At 40.6% G+C, this 24,522-nt stretch overlaps 1 protein-coding gene and 1 long non-coding RNA gene across 8 annotated transcripts in view; one reads left to right on the forward strand and one right to left on the reverse strand.

Moving 5' to 3' along the window:
• Positions 1–1,250: 1,250 nt before the first annotated feature.
• On the reverse strand, positions 1,251–9,019 carry LOC132660204 (uncharacterized). Its single transcript, XR_009601525.1, has 2 exons — positions 8,909–9,019; positions 1,251–4,624 (listed from the first exon to the last, which is right to left on the reverse strand). It is a non-coding gene; the product is annotated as an uncharacterized LOC132660204 (long non-coding RNA).
• Positions 8,854–24,522, forward strand: part of CEP162 (centrosomal protein 162) — a 95,469-nt gene continuing 79,800 nt past the window's right edge. For 3 of the 7 annotated variants that reach the window (XM_042253434.2, XM_042253432.1, XM_060419236.1), the window contains exons 1-5: positions 8,854–8,889; positions 10,722–10,837; positions 19,564–19,675; positions 23,584–23,730; positions 24,061–24,241. In XM_042253434.2, coding sequence (XP_042109368.1) covers positions 10,781–10,837; positions 19,564–19,675; positions 23,584–23,730; positions 24,061–24,241 — 497 coding nt within the window. In that variant the 5' untranslated portion in view covers positions 8,854–8,889; positions 10,722–10,780. Of the gene's footprint in view, positions 9,174–10,721; positions 10,838–15,705; positions 15,866–19,563; positions 19,676–23,583; positions 23,731–24,060; positions 24,242–24,522 lie in introns of those variants that run through there. The other 4 variants (XM_060419237.1, XM_042253433.1, XM_042253435.2 and 1 more) reach the window with 3 other exon arrangements.

Here is a 24,522-nt window from a genome sequence, read left to right on the forward strand (position 1 = left end):
CTCACCAAAAAGAGCAATGACAACTGATAACTTGCGTTTTTATGATACCAATGAAAATTATTTTAACTTACTGATTTTTTTGTATTTCTAATAATTTGCCTAGGGCAATAAAGGTTTTAAATTAACAAATGCTACCTATGACAGACAAAATACATATCAATAGTAGATACTTAAAATTTACTAAATCAATAAGATATTTGATACATTGTGCATTGTTGGTGTGAAATGAAAATATCTCCTGCATATCAATAAACAAGAAATGTCACAGCCATCAGTGATTTCTGGGCTCCAAATGTGAATGAGGGCTCCCACAGCTGCAATCCAGAGGACACTGCCACCCTCCATGGTGACTGCTGAAGAGCTGGGGGAATGGAAGAAGCAAGGTGAGCAAGGAAACAGGACTGGCCCCAGAGAGCTAAGGTGTGTAAGAAAGGAATGAATTCAGTGAGCCCAGAGGCTTGTGTGTTCCCATACACAGAATGCCAAATTCCTTAACTTGATACCTGGTCTTTGATGTTCAGACTGCCGGCTCTTTTTGTTGCAAACTTAGTTTCTCAAATGCAAAGTTCATGAGACAGACTTTACTTTGTTTTATGAAGTAGCTGCTATGTGTACTAACAAATGTACTTCTAAACATATCTAAGCTTTAATTTTGTTTATTTTCTTCCTTTTTCATAAGTGAGATACTTTTGTCAATTATAGACGCCCCCCCCAGAAACCTAGCTGAAATTAAACACTGTATATTCCCAAGACAAGGAGTCATCAACATTTGCATTTAAAATTTTATTCTTAAACTAAAACTTGAGAGCACCAGAGGCAAATAAGAGCCTCATGCTCTTGTAACCTATCAGATAATTTTATTGTTAAGAATTATTTTTCTTTCTGTACAAAGTAGATAGTGGTTTTTCTTTTGCAAAAAGCCTTCTAAGAATGTTACAGTCCAGAAATCAAATAAGCTTTTTTTCAGCCAAATTTTGTTCAACATTGTTCTTTCATGACCTCTGATGGTGAAAACGTAAACTGACATTAAAATACCAACAGAAATAATGCCACAAATTCCATTTATCTTGTTAGTGAAGCTCTTTTCCCTTCTTTTCACATTTATTTACCTTGAAAATGTAATGGTATCAATTATTCAATAATCTAGAAAGTGTTGCACAAGTTCACACCACTTCAAAGCATAAGAAACTCTTATTCAGTCTATAAATCTCTAAATGTATGTGAGTATTTTATAAAGCAGAGTGAACATGTTTTTTTGAAGGCTCCATATATTTATTTGTATAAAGAGTAAACAAAGTGCACAGAGAGTGGCCACAGGTTTGACACAGACAGAGACATTTGTGACGCAGGGTTATTGAATAGATTTAAATGGCAAGTTTATTGTTGCCATTGAATCAATATACAACTCTCTTTTCAGGCTTAAGGGGGAAAAATAATGATATCAAACAAATAATAGCATCAACAAAAAGTTTTGCAGACTCTTGGTCAAAAAAGACCTACAGTTCACATTGAATCAGATTTGACATTTTGATGACCCAGCAGTCTCCAGGAAAACTGAAAACTGTCTAGTGGGTCCTGAACTCTGCAGTCGTCTGGGTGGGTCTTTCAAGTTTTGCATGATGATAGGGTGATGGTCAAAATAGTGATCGACTCTTGTAGGTGGATGGTAAGTCCTGAAACACTCTAAGAACAGTGCAATGTACATGGTATATATGCAGTCAGCATCCAGAACCAATGCTGGAACAGCTTGCCCCAAAGTGGTAGAGTTACAAAAGGATATACATCGACATTTCTGAAAAGCATGAATCCAGGTTCTTGGCCTCCATTCTGATTAAAGGTATACTGTTTAGAGAAGCACTGGCACAGGTTTAGTTCTCAAGAATTAACATCATGAACATTTTAATGGTGCAACAACTTACTACTGTGACAACTAGCTGTCAAATGGAAATGGAATAAAGTTTGGATAAGCTGAAATAATTATTTTAATTTTCAAAGCCATCACACTTCCTAAATCTGTCTATACATGAATAAGGCAGCATGATTGCATATTAAGACCTGAATTATTTGGATTTCTTTATGACTTCAACTTAGTTAATAAGATTACTGTCTCAATCTGAGTTACTCCTGAAAAGGTACTTCATCTGGGAATATGACCCCAGAGGGCTTCCCTGGTGGGGCTAGTGATAAAGTACCAGCCTGCTGATGCAGGAGACTAAAAGACATGGGTTTGATCCCTGGGTTGGGCAGATTTCCTGAAGGGAAGCATGGCAACCCACTTTATTTTTTATTTTTATTTATTTTTAATATAAAATTTATTTTAATTGGAGGCTACTTTACAATATTGTATTGGTTTTGCCATACATCAACATGAATCCACCATAGGTGTACACGTGTTCCTCATCCTGAACCCCATTCCCACCTCCCTCCCCATACCATCCCTCTGGGTCATCCCAGTGCACCAGCCCCAAGCATCCTTCTTATATGATATTATACACGTTTCAATGCCATTCTCCAAAATCACCCCACCCTCTCCCTCTTCCACAGAGTCCAAAAGACTGTTCTAGACATCTGTATCTCTTTTGCTGTCTCACATACAGGGTTATCATTACCATCTTTCTAAATTCCATATATATGTGTTAGTATACTGTATTGGTGTTTTTCTTTCTGGCTTACTTCACTCTGTATAACAGGCTCCAGTTTCACCCACCTCATTAGAACTGATTCAAATGCATTCTTTTTCATGGCTGAGTAATATTCCATTGTGTATATGTACCACAGCTTTCTTATCCATTCATCTGCTGATGGACATCTAGGGTGCTTCCATGTCCTGGCTATTATAAACAGTGCTGCGATGAACATAGGGGTACACATGTCTCTTTCAATTCTGATTTCCTCAGTGTGTATGCCTAGCAGTGGGATTGTTGGGTCCTATGGCAGTTCTAGTTCAAGTTTTTTAAGGAATCTCCACACTGTTCTCCATAGTGGCTGTACTAGTTTGCATTCCCACCAACAGTGTAAGAGGGTTTCCTTTTCTCCATACCCTATCCAGCATTTATTGCTTGTAGACTTTTGGATAGCAGCCGTTCTGACTGGTGTGAAATGGTACCTCACTGTGGTTTTGATTTGCATTTCTGGACAACCCACTTTAGTATTCTTGCCTGGAGAATCCCATGTACAGAGGACCCTGGCAGGCTACAGTCCATGGGGTCACAAAGAGTTGGACACAACTGAAGCAACTTACATCCATGCACCTGATCCCAGAGCCCTGGAATAATGAATTAGGGAGTAAAAACAGGCAGGAAGGAAGAGCTGAAAAAAGGATGCATTATCAAAATGACTACGGCCAACCTATCCTGTATTCCATAGGCCTTCTAAAAGACTGCAATGAAACCCATGAAATAAATTGAAGGGGGATTTCCTGGATGCCTCGTGGTTAGCACTCTGCACTTCCACTGCCAGGAGCTGGGTTCGACCTATTAGGGGAACTAATCCTGCATGCCTTGTGGCTCCGCTGGGGAGAAAAAAATAGAGAATGATTTTTCAACAGGCTTTCATCTCTCATACGGCCTCTCTGGTGGCTCAGATGGTAAAGAATCTGCCTGCAATGCAGGAGACCTGGGTTCGATGCCTGGGTAGGGAAGAACCCCTGGAGAAGGGAATGGCAACCCACTGCAGTAGTCTTGCCTGGAGAATTCCATGGACAGAGAAGAGCCTGTCAGGCTACAGCCCATGGGGTTGCAAAGGGTCGGACAGGACTGAGCAACTAACACTTTCACACTTTCATCCCTCATAGATTTAGTGGCCCTCAGACTTTGATTACCACATACCACTTGTATGTTACACATATGTGGTAGTTCAGTGGGCATTCCACACCCATACTTCTTGCCAGAAATTGTTCAGGAAAGGAAGCAAGAGGCTCACACCTTGGCCAGAGGTGAGGCACTTTCCAGTGGCACCTTCATGAAGCTGGTCAAAGTCAACAGATACTGGCTGTAGAAACAGTGACTTCAGTAGAATGCAGGGCCAAGTGAATTTTAGGTGATATACAAAGTGGTCGCTGATGCACTAGGACCTTTGCAACACACAGATTCACTTTTTCTCTCTATTAACTTCAAATCTGTCACCAAGTCTCCTGCCAGAGGCTAGCCCGCCACCATTTCTGCAAGAGGGTTTGTGGAACTAGCTACAGTCCCTGCTGCCACAGTTGGTCCTCAAAGCTTGATAGTCATTATCTCTCTTCTCTACCACTGATTCTAAATCTCTCTCACCATGGCCAGTATCTCAGCTCACGTAAGGTTGTTTGCCTGGAGTGATCCAGACCTTCTTCCTCTAGGTTTGATTTGCTTGCCTTCACCAGGGCTTCCCTGGGGGCTCAGACAGTAAAGAATCTGCCTGAAATGCAGGAGACTAGGTTTCGATCCCTGGGTGGGGAAGTCCCTCTGGAGAAGGGAATGGCAATCCACTCCAGTATTCTTGCCTGGAGAATTCCATGTACAGAGAAGCCTGGCTGGCTACAGCCCATACAGTCACAAAGAATAAGACACAATTGGGCAACTAGCACTTTCACTTCACTTTCACTTTTCTTCAGGGCATAGTTGCTGTAAGTGCAATTCATCATGATCACCTGTCACAAAACATAAGGAGATGCATTAGTCAAGCTGTTGGATATTTTTCCCTGCCTCCATCATATGGCAGTGATTCAAACTCTTTGTGTTCATAAGGGTAGGTTACCCTTGCAAATAGGCTTCCCAGGTGGCACTAGTGGTAAAGAATCTGCCTGCGAATGAAGGAGATGCAAGAGATGCGGGTTGGATCCCTGGGTTGGGAAGATCCCCTGGAGAAGGAAATGGCAATCCATTAGAGTATTCTTGCCTGGAGAATCCCATGGACAGAAGAACCTGGTGGGCTACAGTCCATGAGGTCAAAAAGAGTCGGACACAACTGAGTGACTGAGCACGTAGTATTACAAATGTACTAACATATTAATTCTCCTTTGCTTGATGATCCACGAGTGAGGAGCCAAATTACTCAAATGAGGAGCCCAGAGTGATCAGGTGATAATTTCTGTGGAACTCTTTTACTTTGACCTCTGGTGGCCCTGATAAATGGCCATAAGGCCCTTTGTGGAAGTGTAGTGAGAATGCTTCTAACCAATCTGATTACATTACACATACTTCCTCAAGGGCACTCACCCTCCCTTTGAACCCTTGGTAACTAGATCTATTGAAACTAAATAAATCCAGAAATAGGGTGAAGGATCTGGATTTTCCATTGTGATAGCTGATGTTAGTACTCTGTTCACAAGATCTCTTTCTTTGTTACATACTAACACACACACACAAACATATACACACATATCAAGTAATCACTCAATCAGCTGTCCACTTAATCTCATCCCTCAAAACACCATGATGTATTAGTTACTGGCACAGATTTCTGCAGGTCAAGGCAACCTCATTGGTATGGCAGAATTCTGCCCATTTCAGTAATTACAATCATCTTTCCTTTGATAGTTTTGATTGCTACTGGCAGTGAGAAATCTCATAACCACACTGACACTGGGGAAACTAGTTCCATAGCAGCATCTCCTGTTAAAAACTCTGACCTGTGGAGGACAGAAATCACTAAGTCCTTTTACACCAATGAATTTCTTCTTGCCTTACTGAAGGGAATGCCCTATGAGTCCTCCTAAGGAGCAAAGTCAGGTGCTAGGGTGTAGATATCACATAACAAAACTACTCTAATATTCCCATATCTGTGAGCCTCCTGACATCTTCAATAATACTCTGCCAAAGCAATTTCAGCGTCTCTACTTCATCTGCCTATTGGCCATTAGCACATGCAGGCTTCAGGGAAACGTCCTAGCAGCAAATGACCAGCACCAGGTGTTCTCACTTGCACGTTGAACTCCAAGGCATGAGTGAGTGTTTCAATGTCCATAAATCCTTACGCAGCCTTATTTTATCCTCCTTATCAGTTCAACACTCCAAAGATCCTCTCCTTCATGTGTTCCCCTGGTTCCTTTCTAGTATGTATAATGTGGGACCCGCCCTTTCTGAAAACCATTTTCTCCCAGAACAAGAATTATATTTCCATGCTCAGATTCTGAGGCTTGACCTGAGTCACTGGCATAGAGATGGTGATTGTGGCAGGGCTGGATCCTGAAGAGGACAAGTGTCATGTTGTGAGTTGCCTTTCTCATATGAGGGCCCTAACTCAAGATAGCCAATGAGACTGTGCCTTCATTCTCTGTTGCACTTAATGCTGAAGAAAATGATGATCTCCTCAAATGCCCATAGAGGTCCTTGCCATTTATGATGTGCTTTGAATTGATTTTGGATGACCTGAAGCAGTTATTTTCTTTATTTCAAGGAATCCAAAGAAATCAATAAAAATCCAGCCATCCTTATAATTCCCACTGCCACCATACCATTCAGGTATAACAGTAAGTATATGAGTCAACTCTCATCTTCCACCTGTACCTCTGCCCAACCAACCTCATATGAGAAACGAGGAGCTGTGTTTCAATGGTTGCCACCAACCCATTTCCCATTAGCAGTGGAATTTAGATTGCCATCTGACTGCTGAGTTACCCAGCTCCTAAATACCATCTTAATGATCCCCTTTCCAGGGTTAATTGTGATCTATCCATCTTTCCTAATGTTTGCCTGAAAGCAGAACCTGAGACACAGCTTTGCATAAGAGTCATCTATTAATATTCAGAAATGGGTTGCCAAGTAACAGTAGCGATGAACAAAGAGGGTCACAGGATGGAACGGCAATACAAGAATGTGCTAACAAGTTGGTCTCTGTGGTGAACAACTGGCTCTGGATCACAGAAGACACTCTGGTTAGTCTTATGAAATGAGTATCAATTCTGTCCAGGGTCAATAAGGAAAATCATTTGTCCATCAGCTCCAACCCCCACTGATTAAGCTTAGACCTACAGAGATTAATTTCTGCACACTTCCAAGCTTCAAGTATTGAGTGCTGAGTGGGTTCCCTCAAGTCAGAGGAGCCCCATGGATCAGAAAGCCAGAGGTCCACACTGCAGGCTCCAGGCAGGCCACAGATGAGTTAGACCTGTGTGTAGCTAGTGACAGCCTGACTGGAAGTGGTCCCAGCAGCTGCAGCTAGAGTAAAAAAATGAGGCCAAGAAGATCTGAGGCTAATAGGTATCTGTGAAAGACTGTGCTGCAGCTGCTGCTGCTAAGTCACTTCAGTCATGTCTGACTCTGTGCGACCCCATAGATGGCAGCTTACCAGGCTACCCTGTCCCTGGGATTCTCCAGGCAAGAACACTGGAGTGGGTTGCCATTTCCTTCTCCAATGCATGAAAGTGAAAAGTGGAAGTGAAGTCGCTCAGCCATGTCCGACCCTCAGCTACCCCATGGACTGCAGCCTACCAGCCTCCTCTGTCCATGGGATTTCCAGGCAAGAGTACTGGAGTGGGGTGCCATTGCCTTCTCCGGTGAAAGACTGTAAAGGAGGCCTAATTTGCAAAATGCTTCCTAATAAGGATGGGTGAGAAAGGTTCCTAGAAGAAATGAAGGCTAAATTGAAACCTAAACCCCTAAAGGATGAGTAGAGGGCAGCAAGAATTGATAAAAAGGAAACATATCACTTTCACAGAGAAAGTAGCTTTTTCCATCTCCCAAGGGTTGAGGGATCTTCTAATGTCTTCTAACCACACCCTACTTCTCCTGCAATAGCTGTGCTTGTACAAAACTGCAATTTTCCAGTCACTTGTCCATCTGCTCCACTAGATCAAAGACTCCACCAGGGCAGAGATTATGACTGTCTTCACCCACTCAGCACTTTTTAGAAACAAAAATATAGATTTAACTGAATTGTCTTTTAGACTGTAAAGAGGTGAAGTAACCCATGTGCAGCTCCTAGCAACTTAAGTGCTCAATAAAACAACAGCTTCTTAAAATCCCTATCATAATATTCAAGTCCTTATCATAGGGCACAGTTCCTGGCATGCACACATTTGTATTACAATAAACAATTGCTGAAAGAAAAGTTCAGGCAGGACCCGATGAGGTCTTTATGTCTGCCAGCATCAATGCTTTCGATTGATGCTGATTTTTCTTTTTATATCCTAGATACTGTCCTCTGAAACGCCAACGTGCTTTGTTTTTATTTTTTAGAGGAAGAAATAGAAAAAACAAAATAAAATGCAAGAAAATAATTGTAAGAGAATTGTAATTCTGCCGCAACAGAACAGGGGCAAAGGAATAGTGGGAAACCACAGAGATGCTCTGATATTACTGACAGGTAGGGCTTGGGGTGTGTCTGTGTATTTTCAATTTCTTGTCCACTAGATGGTGGAACAGAGTCCCTGTCCTGAAAACAGTTTCATTCACAAACGCGCACGCAGGGCGTTGCACATGAAGGAAATCACTCAATATTTTTCAAGGTTGCCTCTTGGAAAGCAGAAGGCTGAAATAACACGGGAAGAGAAGGTTTGGAAGAGATGAGAAGCGGTGAGAAACGCTGAAATTCTAGGACCAGGGGAGCTAAACTACATTTCCCAGGAAGCCACGGGCGGACCCGCCACACGCCTCACTCCTGCTCCCGCGCTCACGACCCTGTCGTACATCCACCACCCCAAGGAGCACAGGGAGGGCCGCAGAGTCTCCAATGGTGCAGCAGCAGCGGCTCCCACCCGCCAGACCTCCTGCTAAGCCACGACCACTCTAACCTGCGCTCGTGGAGGCGAGAAGACGCAAGCTACAGTGCCTCCGCGCCCGCAAGCCACGTGACCAACTTGCATCATGTGACTCCAGAGGCTTGCGGCTGCAGTCCGTAACCCTGGCAACTGGCTCCCGCCCCCCGCCCCCCAACCTTGGACCTTCCGGGAAAGCGCGGAATTCGGAAGCAAAGGTAGGTGAGGCGTGGATACCTGTTTCCCGCTCGGTTCAGCAGCGTCCAGACTGTGCTCAGACCTGCGTCTTGGGGCCTTGAGTTTCGGGTCACTCCCCACCTCCGCCCCGACTGCACTGCGAGCGCCTTTGTCTTATCGCGGACGCCAAACGCGCGTTTCCTGGGGCCGGGTACTCGCCGGGCGGGATCCGCCTTTAACCTAGAATTTGGGGCCAAGAGCTTAACAGCCGCCACCCTGAGCTGAACCGAAATGCAGAAGACGGGGAGGAGGTGTTACTGCGCAGGTGGGCCGAAGTGTTGACCAAGTCTCCACACCTCCCGCCTCTACGAAAGGAAGCTGGGGTCGGAGCTGCTTCAAGGAGTTACAGTCCCTAAGCTGGCGCAGACCCGCCGTTGGATTGATGAGGGGAGACTGGGAAGAGTTTAGCGTTGCGCGTCACCATTGCATAGTTTTTGTTGACCTTCCCTCCCTCCAAAAGATGCTCAATTTGTTCAAATTTGTGTACTCCACTTTGTTTTAGGTAGATTCTGATTCTTAGTAACTTAATGCAGAAATTTGTATCTGGAAGCGTCCCCAGTGTCAGGAACAGTGTATTTTGCAAAACTTCTAAATATGGGTTGATAATCAGCTGAATGATAAACTACAGAACTCCGCCTTTTCCTTTGCAGAAGGGAAAGTCTTTTGAATATGCTAGTTTTTAAAAGTTTTCTTGAGAAGCCCTGGTTTAAGAGATGTTAATACACACACACTCACAGATATGCATAGATTTAGGAAATATTGTGGAGACCATTTTTCAATTATTGGATATTAAGAATGAAAATGCAATTCTGAACTCAAGTATAATGGACACTGTAAAAGCTGCTTGTTAAATCAATTTTATTAATGAATTAGGAATCTCTCATTCAGTTTACTGGTCAATGATTGTACGTATATGCTAAATCATAAGAGAAATGCCTGCGCAGGAGTGGGATCACTGGATCATATGGTAGTTGTAGGGAAAGAGCAAACTGGCGAAATTGGCAGTGGTCAGGCCCTCTCACCCCAGGGCCTCTCGCCCTCACCCCAGAGTTTGTAAATACATGTAAGAGCTGAGATCACTTATAGCAATGGGCATGCAGGTAACCTATATAAGCCCCACCTGAAAAGCTCTTGCCTCTGCATTATGGCCAGGTTATGGCTGTGTCTGCTGGGTCAACCATGGCAGAATACATTGCTACTGCTGTGCCAGTCAGGAGAGACTATGTCTGCAGTTCCTAGGGTTCCTTGAATTTTCTTCCAGCTTATGGCTGGCGACTTGCCTACCTTGGGTTCAGGGAACGGACAGTGAGATATAGCAAGACAGTAGTTATATTTTTGGTTTCTTATAAAGAACCTCCATACTGTTCTCACACTATGGAGAACACTCCCAGTGGCCACACCAATTTACATTACCACCAGTAGTGTAGGAGGGTTCGCTTTTCTTCACACCCTCTCTAGCATTTAGTGTTCCTAGACATTGTGGCCTTTCTGACTACTGTGAGGTGATATCTCATTATAGTTTTGATTTGCATTTCTCTAACAATTAGTGATGTTGAGGATCTTTTCACGGGCTTCTTGGCCATCTGTATGTCTTTGGAGAAATGCGTATGTAGGTCTTCTGCCCATCTTTTTTTTTTTTTTCCTTCCTTTTTATGTTGAACTGTAAGTGAACACCTGAAACTAACATAACATTGTAAATTAACTATATTTCAGTTTTTTTTTTTTTAAAGAAATGTCTGAAGTTCAAGTCTGCCTGTTTTTTTGACGTGATATGGATTTCCTTAAAGGATGTTTATTATCTCTTGCCATTTAGTGTTTCCAATGTTGTAAACACTTCAGAATGTTTACTTTGGAAAGTGAAAAGTATTGATAATGGCCCACTGTTCCAAAGAAGAGCTGGATGAAGAGTTTGAACAGTTCATGAAGGAAGTAAGTATATTTTTAGAAGCTATATTGTAAATTATCTCACCAGAAACTCATTTCTTCAATTCTCCCCTTCACCTGTAGGATACAGTCAGTCAGTCATCAGGCTCTGTCACCTGTCTCGAGAGTATATCTATCATCCCTCTAGTTCTCTCCCTTTTCACTGCAGCCATCCTAGTCCAGGGCACCATTATCTCAATAGGCTTCTGCAACAGCTCCTACTTCCTGTCCCAGCGGTCCTGCATCTCACTGCAGCCAGCATGGTCTGTGACATAAATCAGACCCTGTTTGTCCAATGTAAAACACTCTATTCCTTCCCATCACGTAGAGAATAAAATCCAGACTGCTTCCTGGGGCTGGCAAAGCCCTAGTGCTTTTGGGTATGTCCACCTCACTGACTTTATACCATTCCTTCCCATTTTCCAGTCCTGCCTTTTTTTCTCCTCCAGATATGCCAACTCAGTTCATGTTAGGAGCTGTGTACTACTAGCTGTTCCCTCTGCCAGTACTAGGAGCTTCCCTGGTGACTCAGACGATAAAGAATTTGCCTGCCATGCAGGAGACTCGGGTTCAGTCCCTGGGTGGGAAAGATCCCCTAGAGAAGGGAACGGCAACCCACTCCAGTATTCTTGCCTGGAGAATCCCATGGACAGAGGAGCCTGGCGTGCTGTATAGTCCATGGGGTCACAAGGAGTCGGACATGACTGACGTTTCACTTTCCATGCCAATAATGCTGTCTGTTCTTCCGTTGTTTACCTGGGTGGTGAAGATCTCTTCTTAAAAATCCTATGTGAGAGAGGTTTTTTTCCTATTGACCCACTGAAAGAAAAAGTAGCCATCAGGTTCCTTCTTAGTATACCATGTGCTTAATTATCCATGTTGCACTTATAACCATTCATTATTTTACTTTTTTAGGTCTGTTTTCTGCCTCCCATAAGAATGAATGGTCTATGACATAATGGCTGTGTTTTTTTAATTGAAGTATAGTTGATGTACAGCATTATACTGGTTCAGATAGTGATTCTGTTTTCATAGATTATATTCCATCTAGAGGTATAAAATACTGGCTATATTCCCTGTGCTGTATGATATATCCTTGTAGTTTATTTGTTTTAAACACAGTAGTTTGTACCTTTTAATCCCTACCCCTGCCACTATTTTGCCCCTCCTCCTTTCTCTCTTCCCACTGGTAACACTAGTTTGTTCTCTATATCTGAGCGTCTGCTTTCTGCTTTGCTATATTCATTCATTTTACCTTTTTTTAGATTCCACATGGAAGTGATAACATATAGTACTTGTTAACCCTGACTTATTCTACTAAGTATAATACCCTCCAGGTCCATCCATATTGTTTCAAGTGACAAAATTTTATTCTTTTTATGGTTGAGTAACATTCCACCTTCAGTTCAGCTCAGTTGTGTCTGACTCTTTGCGACCCCATGAACCGCCGCATACCAGGCCTCCCTGTCCATTACCAACTCTGAGTCCACCCAAACCCATGTCCATTGAGTTGGTGATGCCATCCAACCATCTCATTGTCTGTCATCTCCTTTTCCTCCTGCCCTTAATTTTTCCCAGCATCAGGGTCTTTTCAAATGAGTCACCTCCTCCCATCGGGTGGACAAGTATTGGAGGTTCAGCTTTAGCATTAGTCTTTCCAGTGAACACCCAGGACTGATCTCCTTTAGGATGGACATATATGCATATATACCACACCACCTTTATCCATTCATCTGTTGATGAATACTTAGGTTGCTTCCATATCTTTGGTAGTGTAAATAATGCTGCTATGAAAAATTGGGATTCATTTATCTTTGGAATGAGTGTTTTTGCCGCCAGAGATATATCCAGGAGTGGAACCACTATATCACATGATACTTCTGTTTTTAGTCTTTTGAGGAACCTCTCTACTGTTTCCATGGTGACTGCGCCAATGTGCATTCCCAATAACAGTGTACGTGGATTCTCCTTGCTCTACATCCTCACCAGCATTTGCTATTTGTAGCTATTCTGATGGTCTTCACAGGTGCTCAGTGGTAAAGAATCCACCTGCCAATGCAGGAGACCTGGATTTGATTGCTGGGTCAGGAAGATCCCCTGGAGGAGGAAATGGCAACCCACTCCAGTATTCTTGCCTGGAGAATCCCTTGGACAGAGAAGCCTGACAGGCTACAGGGGTTGCAGAGTCAGACACCACTGAGCATGCACAGAGCCATTCTGACAGGTGTGAGGTGATAGCTCTTTGGAGTTTTGATTTGCGTTTCCCTGATTAGTAATGTTGAGCATCTTTTCATGTGCCTGTTAGCCATGTGTATATCTTGTGCCCATTTTTTAATCAGATTGGGTTTTGAGGCCAGGGGGGAGGTTGCTCTATTTTTGATATTGAGTTGCATGAGCTATTAATGTATTTTGAATATTTACCCCTTATTGAACATATGATATGTGATTGTTTTTCCCATTCTGTAGGTTCTTATCATTTTGTCAATGGTTTCCTTTACTGTGCAAAAGCTTTCAGGTTTGATTAGGTCCCATTTGTTTATTTTTGCTTCTGTTTCCTTTGCCTTAGGAGATAGACCTAAAAAAATAACTGCTATGATTTATAACAAAGTGTTCTGTCTGTGTTTTCTTCTAGGAACTTTATGGTTTCAGGTTTTATGCTAGGTCTTTAATCCATTTTGAGTTTTTGTATATGATGTGAGAACTATTGTTTTGCATGGAGCTATTCAGTTTTTCCAGCACTACTTCAGTAAGAGACTTTTTCCATTGTATATTCTTGTTTCCTTTGTTGTAGATTTATTGACCATGAATGCATAGGTTTATTTCTGGGCTCTCTGTTCTGTTCTATTGATGGATGTGGCATTTTTGTGCCAATACCACAGTGTTGCGATTACTGGAGCTTTCTAGTATAGTCTGAGGTCAGAGAGCTTAATACCTCCAGTTTCATTCTATTTTCTCAAGATTGCTTTGGCTATTCAGGGCCTTTAATTGTTCCATATAAATTTTAGGATTACTCTAGTTCTGTGAAAAATGTCATGCATATTTTGATAGGTATACATTAAGTCTGTAGCTTGCTTTGGGTGTTATGTACATTTAATAATAATCTTCCAGTCCATGAACATGAGATATCTTGCTATTTCATTGTATCACAGTCAGTTTCCTTTATCTTTATTTTATAGTTTTCAGACTGTATAGCTTTCATGGGCTTCCCAGGTGGCTTAGTAGTAAAGAACCCAGCTCTAATGTAAAAGACAGGGGTTTGATCCCTGGGTCAGGAAGATGCCCTGGAGAAGAAAATGGCGACCTACTCCAGTGTTCTTGCCTGGGAAATCCTGTGGACAGAGGAGCCTGGCGGGTTACAGTCCATGAAATGGAGTCAGACATGACTTACCGAGTAAACAATAACCACGTCTTTCAGCTTCTTCGTTAAGTTTATTCCTATGCATTTTTTTCTTTTTGATGTGATTTTTAACACACAGAGAGACTATTTTTGTCCATTTATATCTGTTAACATTTGCTTTATATATTTGTTGTAGTTTAGTCGCTATGTCATGTCTGACTCTTTTGCGACCCCATGGACTGTAATGCACCAGGCTCCTCTGTCCATGGGATTTCCCAGGCAAGAATACTGGAGTGGGTTACCATTTCCTTCTCCAGGGGATCTTCCTGACCCAGGGATCAAACCCAAGTCTCTTGCATTGCATGTGGATTCTTTACTTCTGAGTCACCATATTAGGTGCATATATTTTAATGAATGTTGTATCCTCTTGTGTTGATCCCTTTATCGTTATATAACGCCCTGGGTCTTTGTTATAGGCTTTGTTATAAAGTCTATTTTGTCTGATGTGAGTATTGCTACCCTTGCTTTTTTGTTTCCATTTGTGTGAAATAACTTCTTGCACCTCTCACTTTGTTTTTGTGTGTCTTTATCTCTGAATTAAGTCTCCTGTAAGCAACCTATAGATGGCTTTTTTTGGTTGATGTTGTTCAATCAGCCACCCTATGTCTTTTGGAGCATTTAGTCCATTGACATTTCAAGCAATAGGTTTGTTCTTACTGCCATTTTATTGCTTATTTTTGGGTTTTGTACTACTTCTCTGTTCTTTTCTCCTTTTTATTTCTTCCCTGTGGTTTGATGATTTTCTTTAGTGATATGCTTATGTTCCTTTCTCTGTAGTGTTTGTGTATCCATTGTAAGTTCAAACACATTCTAAAAGATCTGTATTTTTTTCCTCCCCTCTCCAGTATTTTGTGTTTTTGTGTTTTGTGTCATATTTTACATCTTCATTTTTTATCCCTTACCTGTTTATTGTAGTTACAGTTGATACAATTTTTCTTTTCAATCTTTGTGATAATTTAAGTGGTTGGTTCACAGCCTTTACTATATATGTCTCTTAATTAGTGAGATTTTTCCTTTCCTATATGTACTTGCTTCTAATAGCAGTTTCTTTTCCGCTGAGAGAAGAGTCTTCAACATTTCTTTTAGGATCACTTTAGTATTGATGAACTCTTCTAGTCTTTGCTTGTCTGAGAAGTTCTTCATCTGTCCTTCAGTTCCAAATGATAAGCCTGCTGGGTAGAGTTTCCTAGATTTTAGTTTTTTTCCTATTTAGCATTTTAAATATGTCATGTCTTTCTCTTCTGGGCTGCAAAGTTTCTGCAGAAAAATCATCTGATAGCTTGGTAGGGGGAGGAGGGGTGGTTTGCTTGTATGTTACCCTTTGTTTTTCTGTTGTCGCCTTTTAGAATAATCTCTTCCACTTTAAACATTTTAATAACTCTTCAGTTATTATATGTCTTGGTGTGGGTCTATCTGGATTCATTTTGTTCAGGACTCTCCATGCCTCCTGTACCTGGATATCTGTTTACTTCTTCAGGTTCTTCTAGAGGCTTCCCTGGTGGCTCAGATGGTAAAGTGTCTGCTTGCAATGTGGGAGACCTGGGTTCGATCCCTGGGTTGGGAAGATCCCCTGGAGAAGGAAATGGCAACCCACTTCAGTATTCTTGCCTGAAAAATCACGTGGATGGAGGAGCCTGGTATGCTACAGTACATGGGGTCGCAAAGAATCAGACATGACTGAGCGACTTCTCTCTCTCTCTCAGGTTCAGGAAGTTTTCAGCCATAATTTCATCAAATAGATTTTCAACTCCGTTCTCTCTGACTTCTCCACCTGGGGCTCCTATAATATGAATATTGGTATACTTGATGATGTCTGAGAGGCCCCTTAAGCTGTTTTCATTTTTTAAATTTGTTTTTCTTTTTCCTGTTTGATTATTCTGTCCTCTAAATTCTGCTATTAATTCGCTCTAGTGTGTTTTTCATTATAGTTGTAGTCTTCTGATCTGATTGGTTCTTTTATATTTTCTAGTTTCTTGTCAAAATTCTCACTGTGTTCGTCTGTTCTTTTTTCTGATTTAATTTAGGACTAATGCTTTGAACTCTTATCTGGTAAATTGTTTATCTCTGTTTTAGTTTTTGTTCTTTTGTTTGAAGCATATTCCTCTGTCTTCTCATTTTGTTTAACTTTCTCCATCTCTATGAAATTAGGTGAAATAGCTACCTATCCCCATCTTGAACGGGTGTCCCTTTGTAGGAGCATCCCTATACAGTCTGTGTGCCCTGTGGCTTTGATGGGAGAGCTGGATCTGATGTAAACAGGAGTCATGTCTTTCTCCAGGGTGTGCTAATAGCTATCATTTTGGTAAGCAATGGGACTAGAGATGAAGGTGCTCAAGCCAGAGCCAGGTGTCAGCCAGGGCTCCTTCTCTGCTCAGTGACAAACACCACCCTATGAGGGTGAGAGCAGGTCCCAAGTTGCTGGAGCAGAAACCCTGAGGGTTGGGTCCCAGCTGGTTCTGTTCCCTGTGTGTACACTTCCTTCTCCTGGCATTGTCATCTTTCCCTAGAGAGGAGCAGAGCTGGAGCAAGCGGGGCTGGAGTAGGGGTTTGGCTTGTTTCAGGGTGGTTACAGGACGGCAGCCAGAGCTCCGTGCAGCTTCGTCTGCTTCCTCCACCTTGTTTTGGGAGTAAGCAAGTATGTACACACTCCTCACAAGCAGAGTTCGGGTTTCTTACAGCCCTGTTGTCACTGGCTTTCTAACCAGCTAAGGGGACTCCTGTCCCCAGTGTTAGACCCCAGGGCTGGTGCCCCAAATATGTAGTTCTAGACACTTACTCCCCAGCGTGGGTCTCTGAGCCTTTTAATCCCCTTCCTTTTCTGTATCCCTTCCCTGGAGAACAGGCCCTGACCTGATCTCTTTTCTTTTCTTCCTACCCAAGTTCGTATGGACCTTTCTTATAGCTTGTGCCACTTAGCATTTTCAAGGTTCATCTGTGTTGTCTCATCTGTTAGTACCTCATTCCTCTTCTACAGCTGAATAATATTGCATTGTATGGATTTGCCACATTTTGTTTACCTGCTTATCAGTTGATGGACATTTGCGTGCTTTATACTTTTTGGCAATTATCAATAATGCTGCTATGACAATTGTATATAATTTTTGTGGGTGTATGTTTTCATTTCTCTTGTGTATATAGCAGAGGGTGGGAAATGCTGGGTCACGTGATTTAACCTCAACATTCAACCTTTTGAGGAACTGCCAAACTCTTTTCTAGGTGGCTGCACCATTTTACTCTCTCATCAGCAGTATATTAGTAGTTTTAGGCTTCCAGTTTCTCCATATCCTCAGCAGCACTGCTGTTCACTGGGGAGCCAGCTTTTGTGTTTTGCTTTTTATGATCGTAGCCAGAAAGCAATGTGGAACATTGTCAAAAGTGAGAATACCTTCTGTGCATTAGACAGTGCCTTCCCGGGCATTCTCCATTCTTTTACGATCTTTGCCACAACCCTGCAAGGTCGGTGTTACCTTGCCTGTTTTCTAGATGTATAAACAAAACTAACTTATTTTGAAGTTAAAATTTGAACTCAGATCTCTCTGGCGCCAAAAACCTGCAGTCTTTCTTTCATGCCCTTACATAGCCATGAGTTTAGGAGGAAAAGACTGAATCTGAAGCAGGTTATCAGAGTTGGGTAAATAGGGAGAGACAGAAAGGAGAGAGAAATGGGACATTTCAGGGTGACAGTGAAGTTTAAGGCTGAATGGAAAGTGATCCAGTGAAAATTCAGATAGAGTAGAGTATTCTTTCTTTCTTTCTCCCCCTCTTCCTTCCTGGTGGTCAGGAAAGACTGAGTTCTTTTTGAACAATTTTAAATGACTTTCTTACAAGTCATTGAAGTAGAGTTGTTTGCTTGGCAGGTGGAAATGTGTGTGTAATCATCTAAAAAATTTAAAAAGTCATTCCACTGCCCTAGTTGGGGGACCATACAGTGTCTTTGAAAGTGGACAGGTTTCAGTCAGGGAAACCCAATTTTGAACCCCAGCTCTGTTATCACTTACTGACAGTAGCAACCTGGGCAAGTTGCTTAACTTCTCTGAGTTTACTTCCCCATCAGTAAATCTCTGCTGGATTGTTTGAAGAGTGAGATAACCTGGGTATAGATCCTGACATAGAGCAGGCAAGTCATTAATAAATGTTAGTTTCTTCTCCAGAAGAATTGTGTTAAAGTGAGGGTAAAAAGGACTAAGAGCAGAGTTCTGGGTAAGTTTCGTATTAACGAAAGAGCAGAAGAGCCAAAAGCTAGTAGAGTTGGTTAGGAAAAGTCACAGAGATGAGGTGTAACCTGGAGGAGGTGGTACTGTGAACTCTAAGAGAGTTTCAGGAAGTGAGAGTTGGTCACTGTCAAATCCTGTGGTTTATCAAGGAGACCGCTGATTGTGGTTCTTTCTTTGTGGATTTTGGAGGTCTTTGGTGACTGAGGAGAGTTGTTTTGGATGGGTACCAGATTTGAAGGAGTTTAGCAATGACCTTGAGAAGTTAAAATGTGTATGAAAGAAAAGTGATGGGTAGAGTGAAAGGGAGATGCAGGACTAAGGACCTCTGCCTCTCTCGCGTTTGTTTTTGTTTGCTTTTTAATTTGCTGTTTAGTCTGACTCTTGTGATCCCATGTACTGTAGCCTGCCAGGCTCCTCTGTCCAAGGAATTTTCCAGGCTTGACTACTAAAGTGGGTTGCCATTTCCTTCTTTGGAGGATCTTCCCGACCCAGGGATCAAACCCACGTCTCTTGCATTGGCAGGGGGATTCTTTACCGCTGAACCACCTGGGAAGCCCTTTTCTAATAGAGGAGACTTGAGTGTTCATTCTTTTATCCTACGCTTATGCCAGGTGCTGTGCTTGGCCCTGGGGATGCAGCAGTGAGCAGGTTTAATAACCTGAGGGAAGGAGGGATGGGAGTTTGAGGAGGGAGTGAGATAGAGATGCAGTAGGATTACCTGGTAAGAACCTGGTGAGCAGGGAAGTGGGCCCCTCTGCAGGTTCTCCTTGGCGTGGAGAAAAGAATTTCTCTTCTGAGAGAGGAAATCAGTGTCTTAACAGGTGAGTCGAGTGGTAGAGTGAAGGGAGTGAGAAGAAGGGTGGTTTTGACTGTAGGGTCTTCATTTTCTCAGTCAAAGAGAGATACTGGCTGAGGGTAAGGGAGGTAGTTTGGATTTAGAGTAAGAGTTTATGGCTGTAGTAAGATTTGGACCTAAAGGGTAGAAAAGGAAAAATAAATTTTTTCATTAAAGTTTATTAATCATTGTGACAAGCACTAATTGTCAAGATCTAAGAGAAACATTTTCAGTGATAAATCTGGGATTCTTGAATATGAAATTCAGTAGCTTATATCTGATTTAGCTTTCAGATGATTCCTTTGAAAATTCAAATAAAACACCTAGACAACCTAAAGAAGTGAAGAAGAAAGATACAGTGCCATGGTGGATAACTGAAGATGAATTTGAAAGTGGTGGTAAATACTGCTAATTTTAAATTATTTGACCACAAGGGGGCAGACAAACCTTTTGATTCTGGATTTTCTTACTGTGCTGTTTAGGTTGGCCAAAAAGTTCCTTTGGTTTTTTAAGTAAAAGTAAAAGACACAGTTTTTTCATTTTCAACAAGAACTATATTGAACAACATATTCACCATTTTGTTCCACTACCTTCTGCCATTTTTCAGAAAACTTTGTAATTCCATCTTCCCCAAACTATCTTTTTGAGCAAAGAATTGTTCCAGGTGCCTTTTACAGTCTTTCAGGGAATTGAAATTTTTTCCATTAAGAGAATTTTGTAAAGACCAAAGTAAATGGGCATCCAAAAGTACAGTGTCTGGTAAATACAGCGGATAAATCAAAACTTCCCAGCTAAGCTATAACAATTTTTGCCTGGTCATTGAAGAAAGTTGTGTTATCTTGATGGAAGATCATATGGTTTATATTGACTAATTCTGGACGCTTTTCGTCAAGTGCTACCTTTAGTTGGTCTAACTAGGATCAGTACTTGTTGGAATTAATTGTTTTTTTTTCCAGAAGGAGCTCATAATAGAAGGCTTCCTTCCATCCCTACCATATTACAACATCACCTTCTTTGGATGAAGACCAGTCTTGTGTGGTTGGTGGTGGTTCATTTCATTTGCCGCACAGTCTCTTTGGTTCCACATTATTGTACAGTGTCCCCTTTTCATCACCCATCACAATTTATTTTAACATTTTTATTATGTTTCAGTAGAGAATTGCATGTGGATACAGTCAGGAAATTTTTTTTGCATAACTTATGTGGCACCCAAAGTGATTAATGTAACCATACTTGTGCAAAGGATTTTCAGCACTTGGCTTCGATATTTTAAGTATGTTAGCTGTCTCCTGCATGGTATAACATTTATTGTTCTCAGTAAATTTCTTAATTTGATCACTATCAACTTCAGCTGGGCTTCCTGACCATGTAGCATTGTCCAGTGAGAAAACTCCAGCACAAAATTTCACAAACCACTTTTTAAAAGTTTGATCAGTCACGACACCTTCCCCATTCACTGCACAAACCTTTTTTATGTTTCAGTAGCATTTTTACCTTTCTTGAAATAATAAAGTATGATACACCAAATATGTTCCTTTTTCTTCCATCTTTAGTATTAAAATGGATACGCAACAATTCACCAGTTTTGGTAAGGTTTTTATTTTTTTAATGCACCCTGATATGCCAGCTGTCACAATATAATCTAACAAAACTTTTTCTAATGAAGTTAAAGACAACTAAGCTCTACTAGAGCCATTTTTTGGAAAAAATCAAATGAACCTTTTGGCCAACTCAATATAAATATGTAAGGAAAATAATACTAATAGTGAATTTTAAGCTTGCATTGATTTTCATATTATATAACTTTATATTTGTTACATAATTGAGAATCTGTATTTCTGCATTATCAGATTATTTTACATTCAAATAATCTATAATTAGTTTTAGATGGTGAATAATATAGGTATATTTATATTTACATTTAATGGTAAATTGATTTAAGGTGATTTAATAAGCTACTCTGACAATGTATTAATGTCATTGCATTTGGAAGATTTTAATAGACCTGTTGATTTTGGTGTCACTGTCTGTTAATAACAGTAAAAAAAACATATACCATTGTCTTAATGGTAAAGTACTCACCATTGATCCTGTCTAGCACATGCGTATACCTCTCCCAGAACTTTTCCTGGTCACATTTTACAATGCAAAAATTGCTCCCTTGCCTGTTTCCTGCATTATAGCTAGTATATGTGATACTGCCGAATTCTTAAGGATCCCCTGGCTACCTCTGTTAAGTACCTGTGATAACAGAAACTGTGGATCTTTAAGCACTATTCTATGAACTGATAGGATTTCTATAGTTCTTTTTCCTTGTACTCCTTGACCCTCAACAGTAAATAATAAATATTTAATAAGTAAATATTACAATTTAGTAGTCATTTCTCTGTTCTTTTTCACACTTTACAGTAAGGAATTGTCTTATTGAAAAATTCAGTGTATTTTTTCATAAATTTATAAGTCATGCACAATGCTAAAGCTTGTATATGACGAATTTTTTGTTTTAGAGTCTTTCCCCATATTGGTGTTTGAAAAGGATATTATATGATTAAGTACTATTGAAATAGTTGACAAAAATTTGAGACTTAATTAGCTTTAAAATCTCTCTCCTAGAAAGTAGTGAATTAGAGTTGGGGTATGCAAACTTATGCAAACTCACTCTAAAGGGAAAGAATGAGTCCTAGACCAACACTTAATGTAACCTAATTAAAGAGACTAAATTTTTTTAAAAAAGAATGTATCAATCAGTGGATTTGATTAGTAAGGGATGCAAAGGATACTTAGGAAGGAAACTTTGACAATGTCCATTTAAACACAGGGGAGAAGGTTTCTCTACCCAAGGGCATAACCTGGTCCTTCATTCATTCACAAGCATTTACTGAGCTCATATTACCATCTGAGTATTTGGCACTAGTATACAAAGATAAAATATGATTCCGGCCAGCAAGAATGTAGATGCTTCTAAGGGAGAACTGAACCACCCCTCTTGAGAGGAATGCGTTTCTTAAAGAGACGTTATTAAACATCAACGTTGAGCCAATTCTACCTTATAATTTTGCTTTCTCTTTCAATTGCCATTAAGACAAAATGTTCTGCAGAGAAAGTGAAACTTGGTTATACTCTTCATTGTAAATAACTGAATCAGATCTTGGTTTTGGTTGTATTAGTCTCTTGTGAGGTGGGTTAGTGTGGGTCACATCCCTGAGTCCAGCTTCAGAGCCCAGCTAGACCCCTGGATAGATGCCTCAACAGTACTCCTACCGTGGCATGCGTGTTTTCGTCTGAAATCTGATTTTCTCTGTGTTGAAGTTATAATGAGACCCATTAAAACCATTATTCACACAGAGCCATGAAGTAATTTGATTTTGAACCCTTTCCAGTAGGACACCAAGTAGGAAATTGAAGTCAGAATTTGTAACTTATTTTGATAAGGCTTTCTTTTAAGCAAAAGTGGTGTTTTTCTAATCTCAGTCTTTATATCATACATTATAGTTATTTTTTCCATATATCAGTTTTTTACAACAGTTATATACTGCTAGGATAAAGAAAATTTGGTATTGTATAACTTTTCCAGTATTTTCTAGTGCTTTTAGAATGAAGAGCAAAACCCTTTCCCCAGCCTGTGAAGATGAGCATGGTCCGACGATTGGCTCCTGCCTTAGGGTTACTTCCCCCAGACTACCCTCACTGACCTTTTTGCATCCTTGCATGTGGCCTGCCGTCCCATTTTTGACCCTTGGACCTCCTTGTTCCCCAGCCTGGAGTTGTCTCCCTTCCTTCCTTCATGTAAGGCAGGAGATATCTTTCAAGTGGCATGGTTTATGTATTAAGTACTTGTGCTTCAGAATAATTAATTTTTAAAGTCTTCCATTGGGTAAGAGTCACACAATCAAATAGAATTATAATTTTCCTTTTGTGAATTTTTCATCTGATTAATTTTTATTTCATATAGCAGATTTAGCTACTGTCTCCTAGTGTGAAAGTGAAGTCGCCCAGTCGTGTCCGACTCTTTGTGACCCCATGGACTAGTAGCCTACCAGGCTTCTCCCTCCATGGGATTCTCCAGGCAAGAGTACTGGAGTGGGTTGTCATTTCCTTCTCCAGGGGATCTTCCCAACCCAGGGATCGAACCCTGGTCTCCCGCATTCCAGGCAGACACTTTAACCTCTGAGCCACTGGGGAAGCTGGTATAACTCATATAATAGCATAACAAGTCTAAGCTGGTATAACAGAATTACTATGTTGGCATAGTGGTCAACACAATGCTCTTAATGTAAATATCCAACTATGTTAAATCCCATCCCAGGACCATTTGGGACAAATGTAAGCTATTTGAAAACAAAGAAGACTTCTCAGCCTGTTATGGAAACAGAAGAAGAGTCTGCTGAAAGGATTCAGTTTCTTAAGAGCAGTGGAACCTCTATCTTGAGTATTGACAGTTTAGAAGCCAATGGTAAGAATTGTGGGGGATATAAGTTGACAGGTTAATTATGATGCTTATAATCAGAATTTTTAGAAAAATTAACTCTTAGCTCTCTTGGAGCCTCCTTCACTGAAGTGTGTAGACAGATTTAATATCTTCCCAGAAGGTTTAGAATTACACCTCTGGAGAATCCATATAACCTTACATATTATGAACACAAATCTATGTTTGGTGGTAAAAGAATAGGTAAAATATAGATTTTTTTAAAGTTTTGCTATATAATTTCAATAAATGCAGCATTAAAATTAATTTCTTTAAAATTGTATATGTTAATGAAATATATTTGTGCTTTCTATTTAGAGATAGTTTCTGAGCTCAATCATAGTGTTCTCGGATTGGGACTGGACACGTTAGAAGAGCAAGAGGAAAAAGAACAATTTTTTGCCAGGCTTGAGAAAGGCTTAACATCGTCCATTGATTATTCAAGGTTAAATAAGGAATTGGATTCTAATGACTCCATACATTTTAAAGCTTTACATAGGTAATGTAAATACAATATAAACAAATCATTAAATAATTTTTGTGTCTTTCTATATTTTTATAAAGCTAGTATATGCATGTAATTAAAGGGTAAACATTATAACAGGCAAAATTTAAATCTTTTTAAATTATATTTTCTGTTCATTATTTTGATCAGGGTGTGTGTCTTTATGAGTGTGTAGAATATGATTGGTATATATATTGACTGGAATACATTTGTATTTGAGCCTCTAGATACCTAAAATTTCATGCATGATATATTTTTGAGGTAAACAGCTTATT

This window comes from Ovis aries, chromosome 8, assembly GCF_016772045.2.
Source record: "Ovis aries strain OAR_USU_Benz2616 breed Rambouillet chromosome 8, ARS-UI_Ramb_v3.0, whole genome shotgun sequence".
Taxonomy (NCBI): domain Eukaryota; kingdom Metazoa; phylum Chordata; class Mammalia; order Artiodactyla; family Bovidae; genus Ovis; species Ovis aries.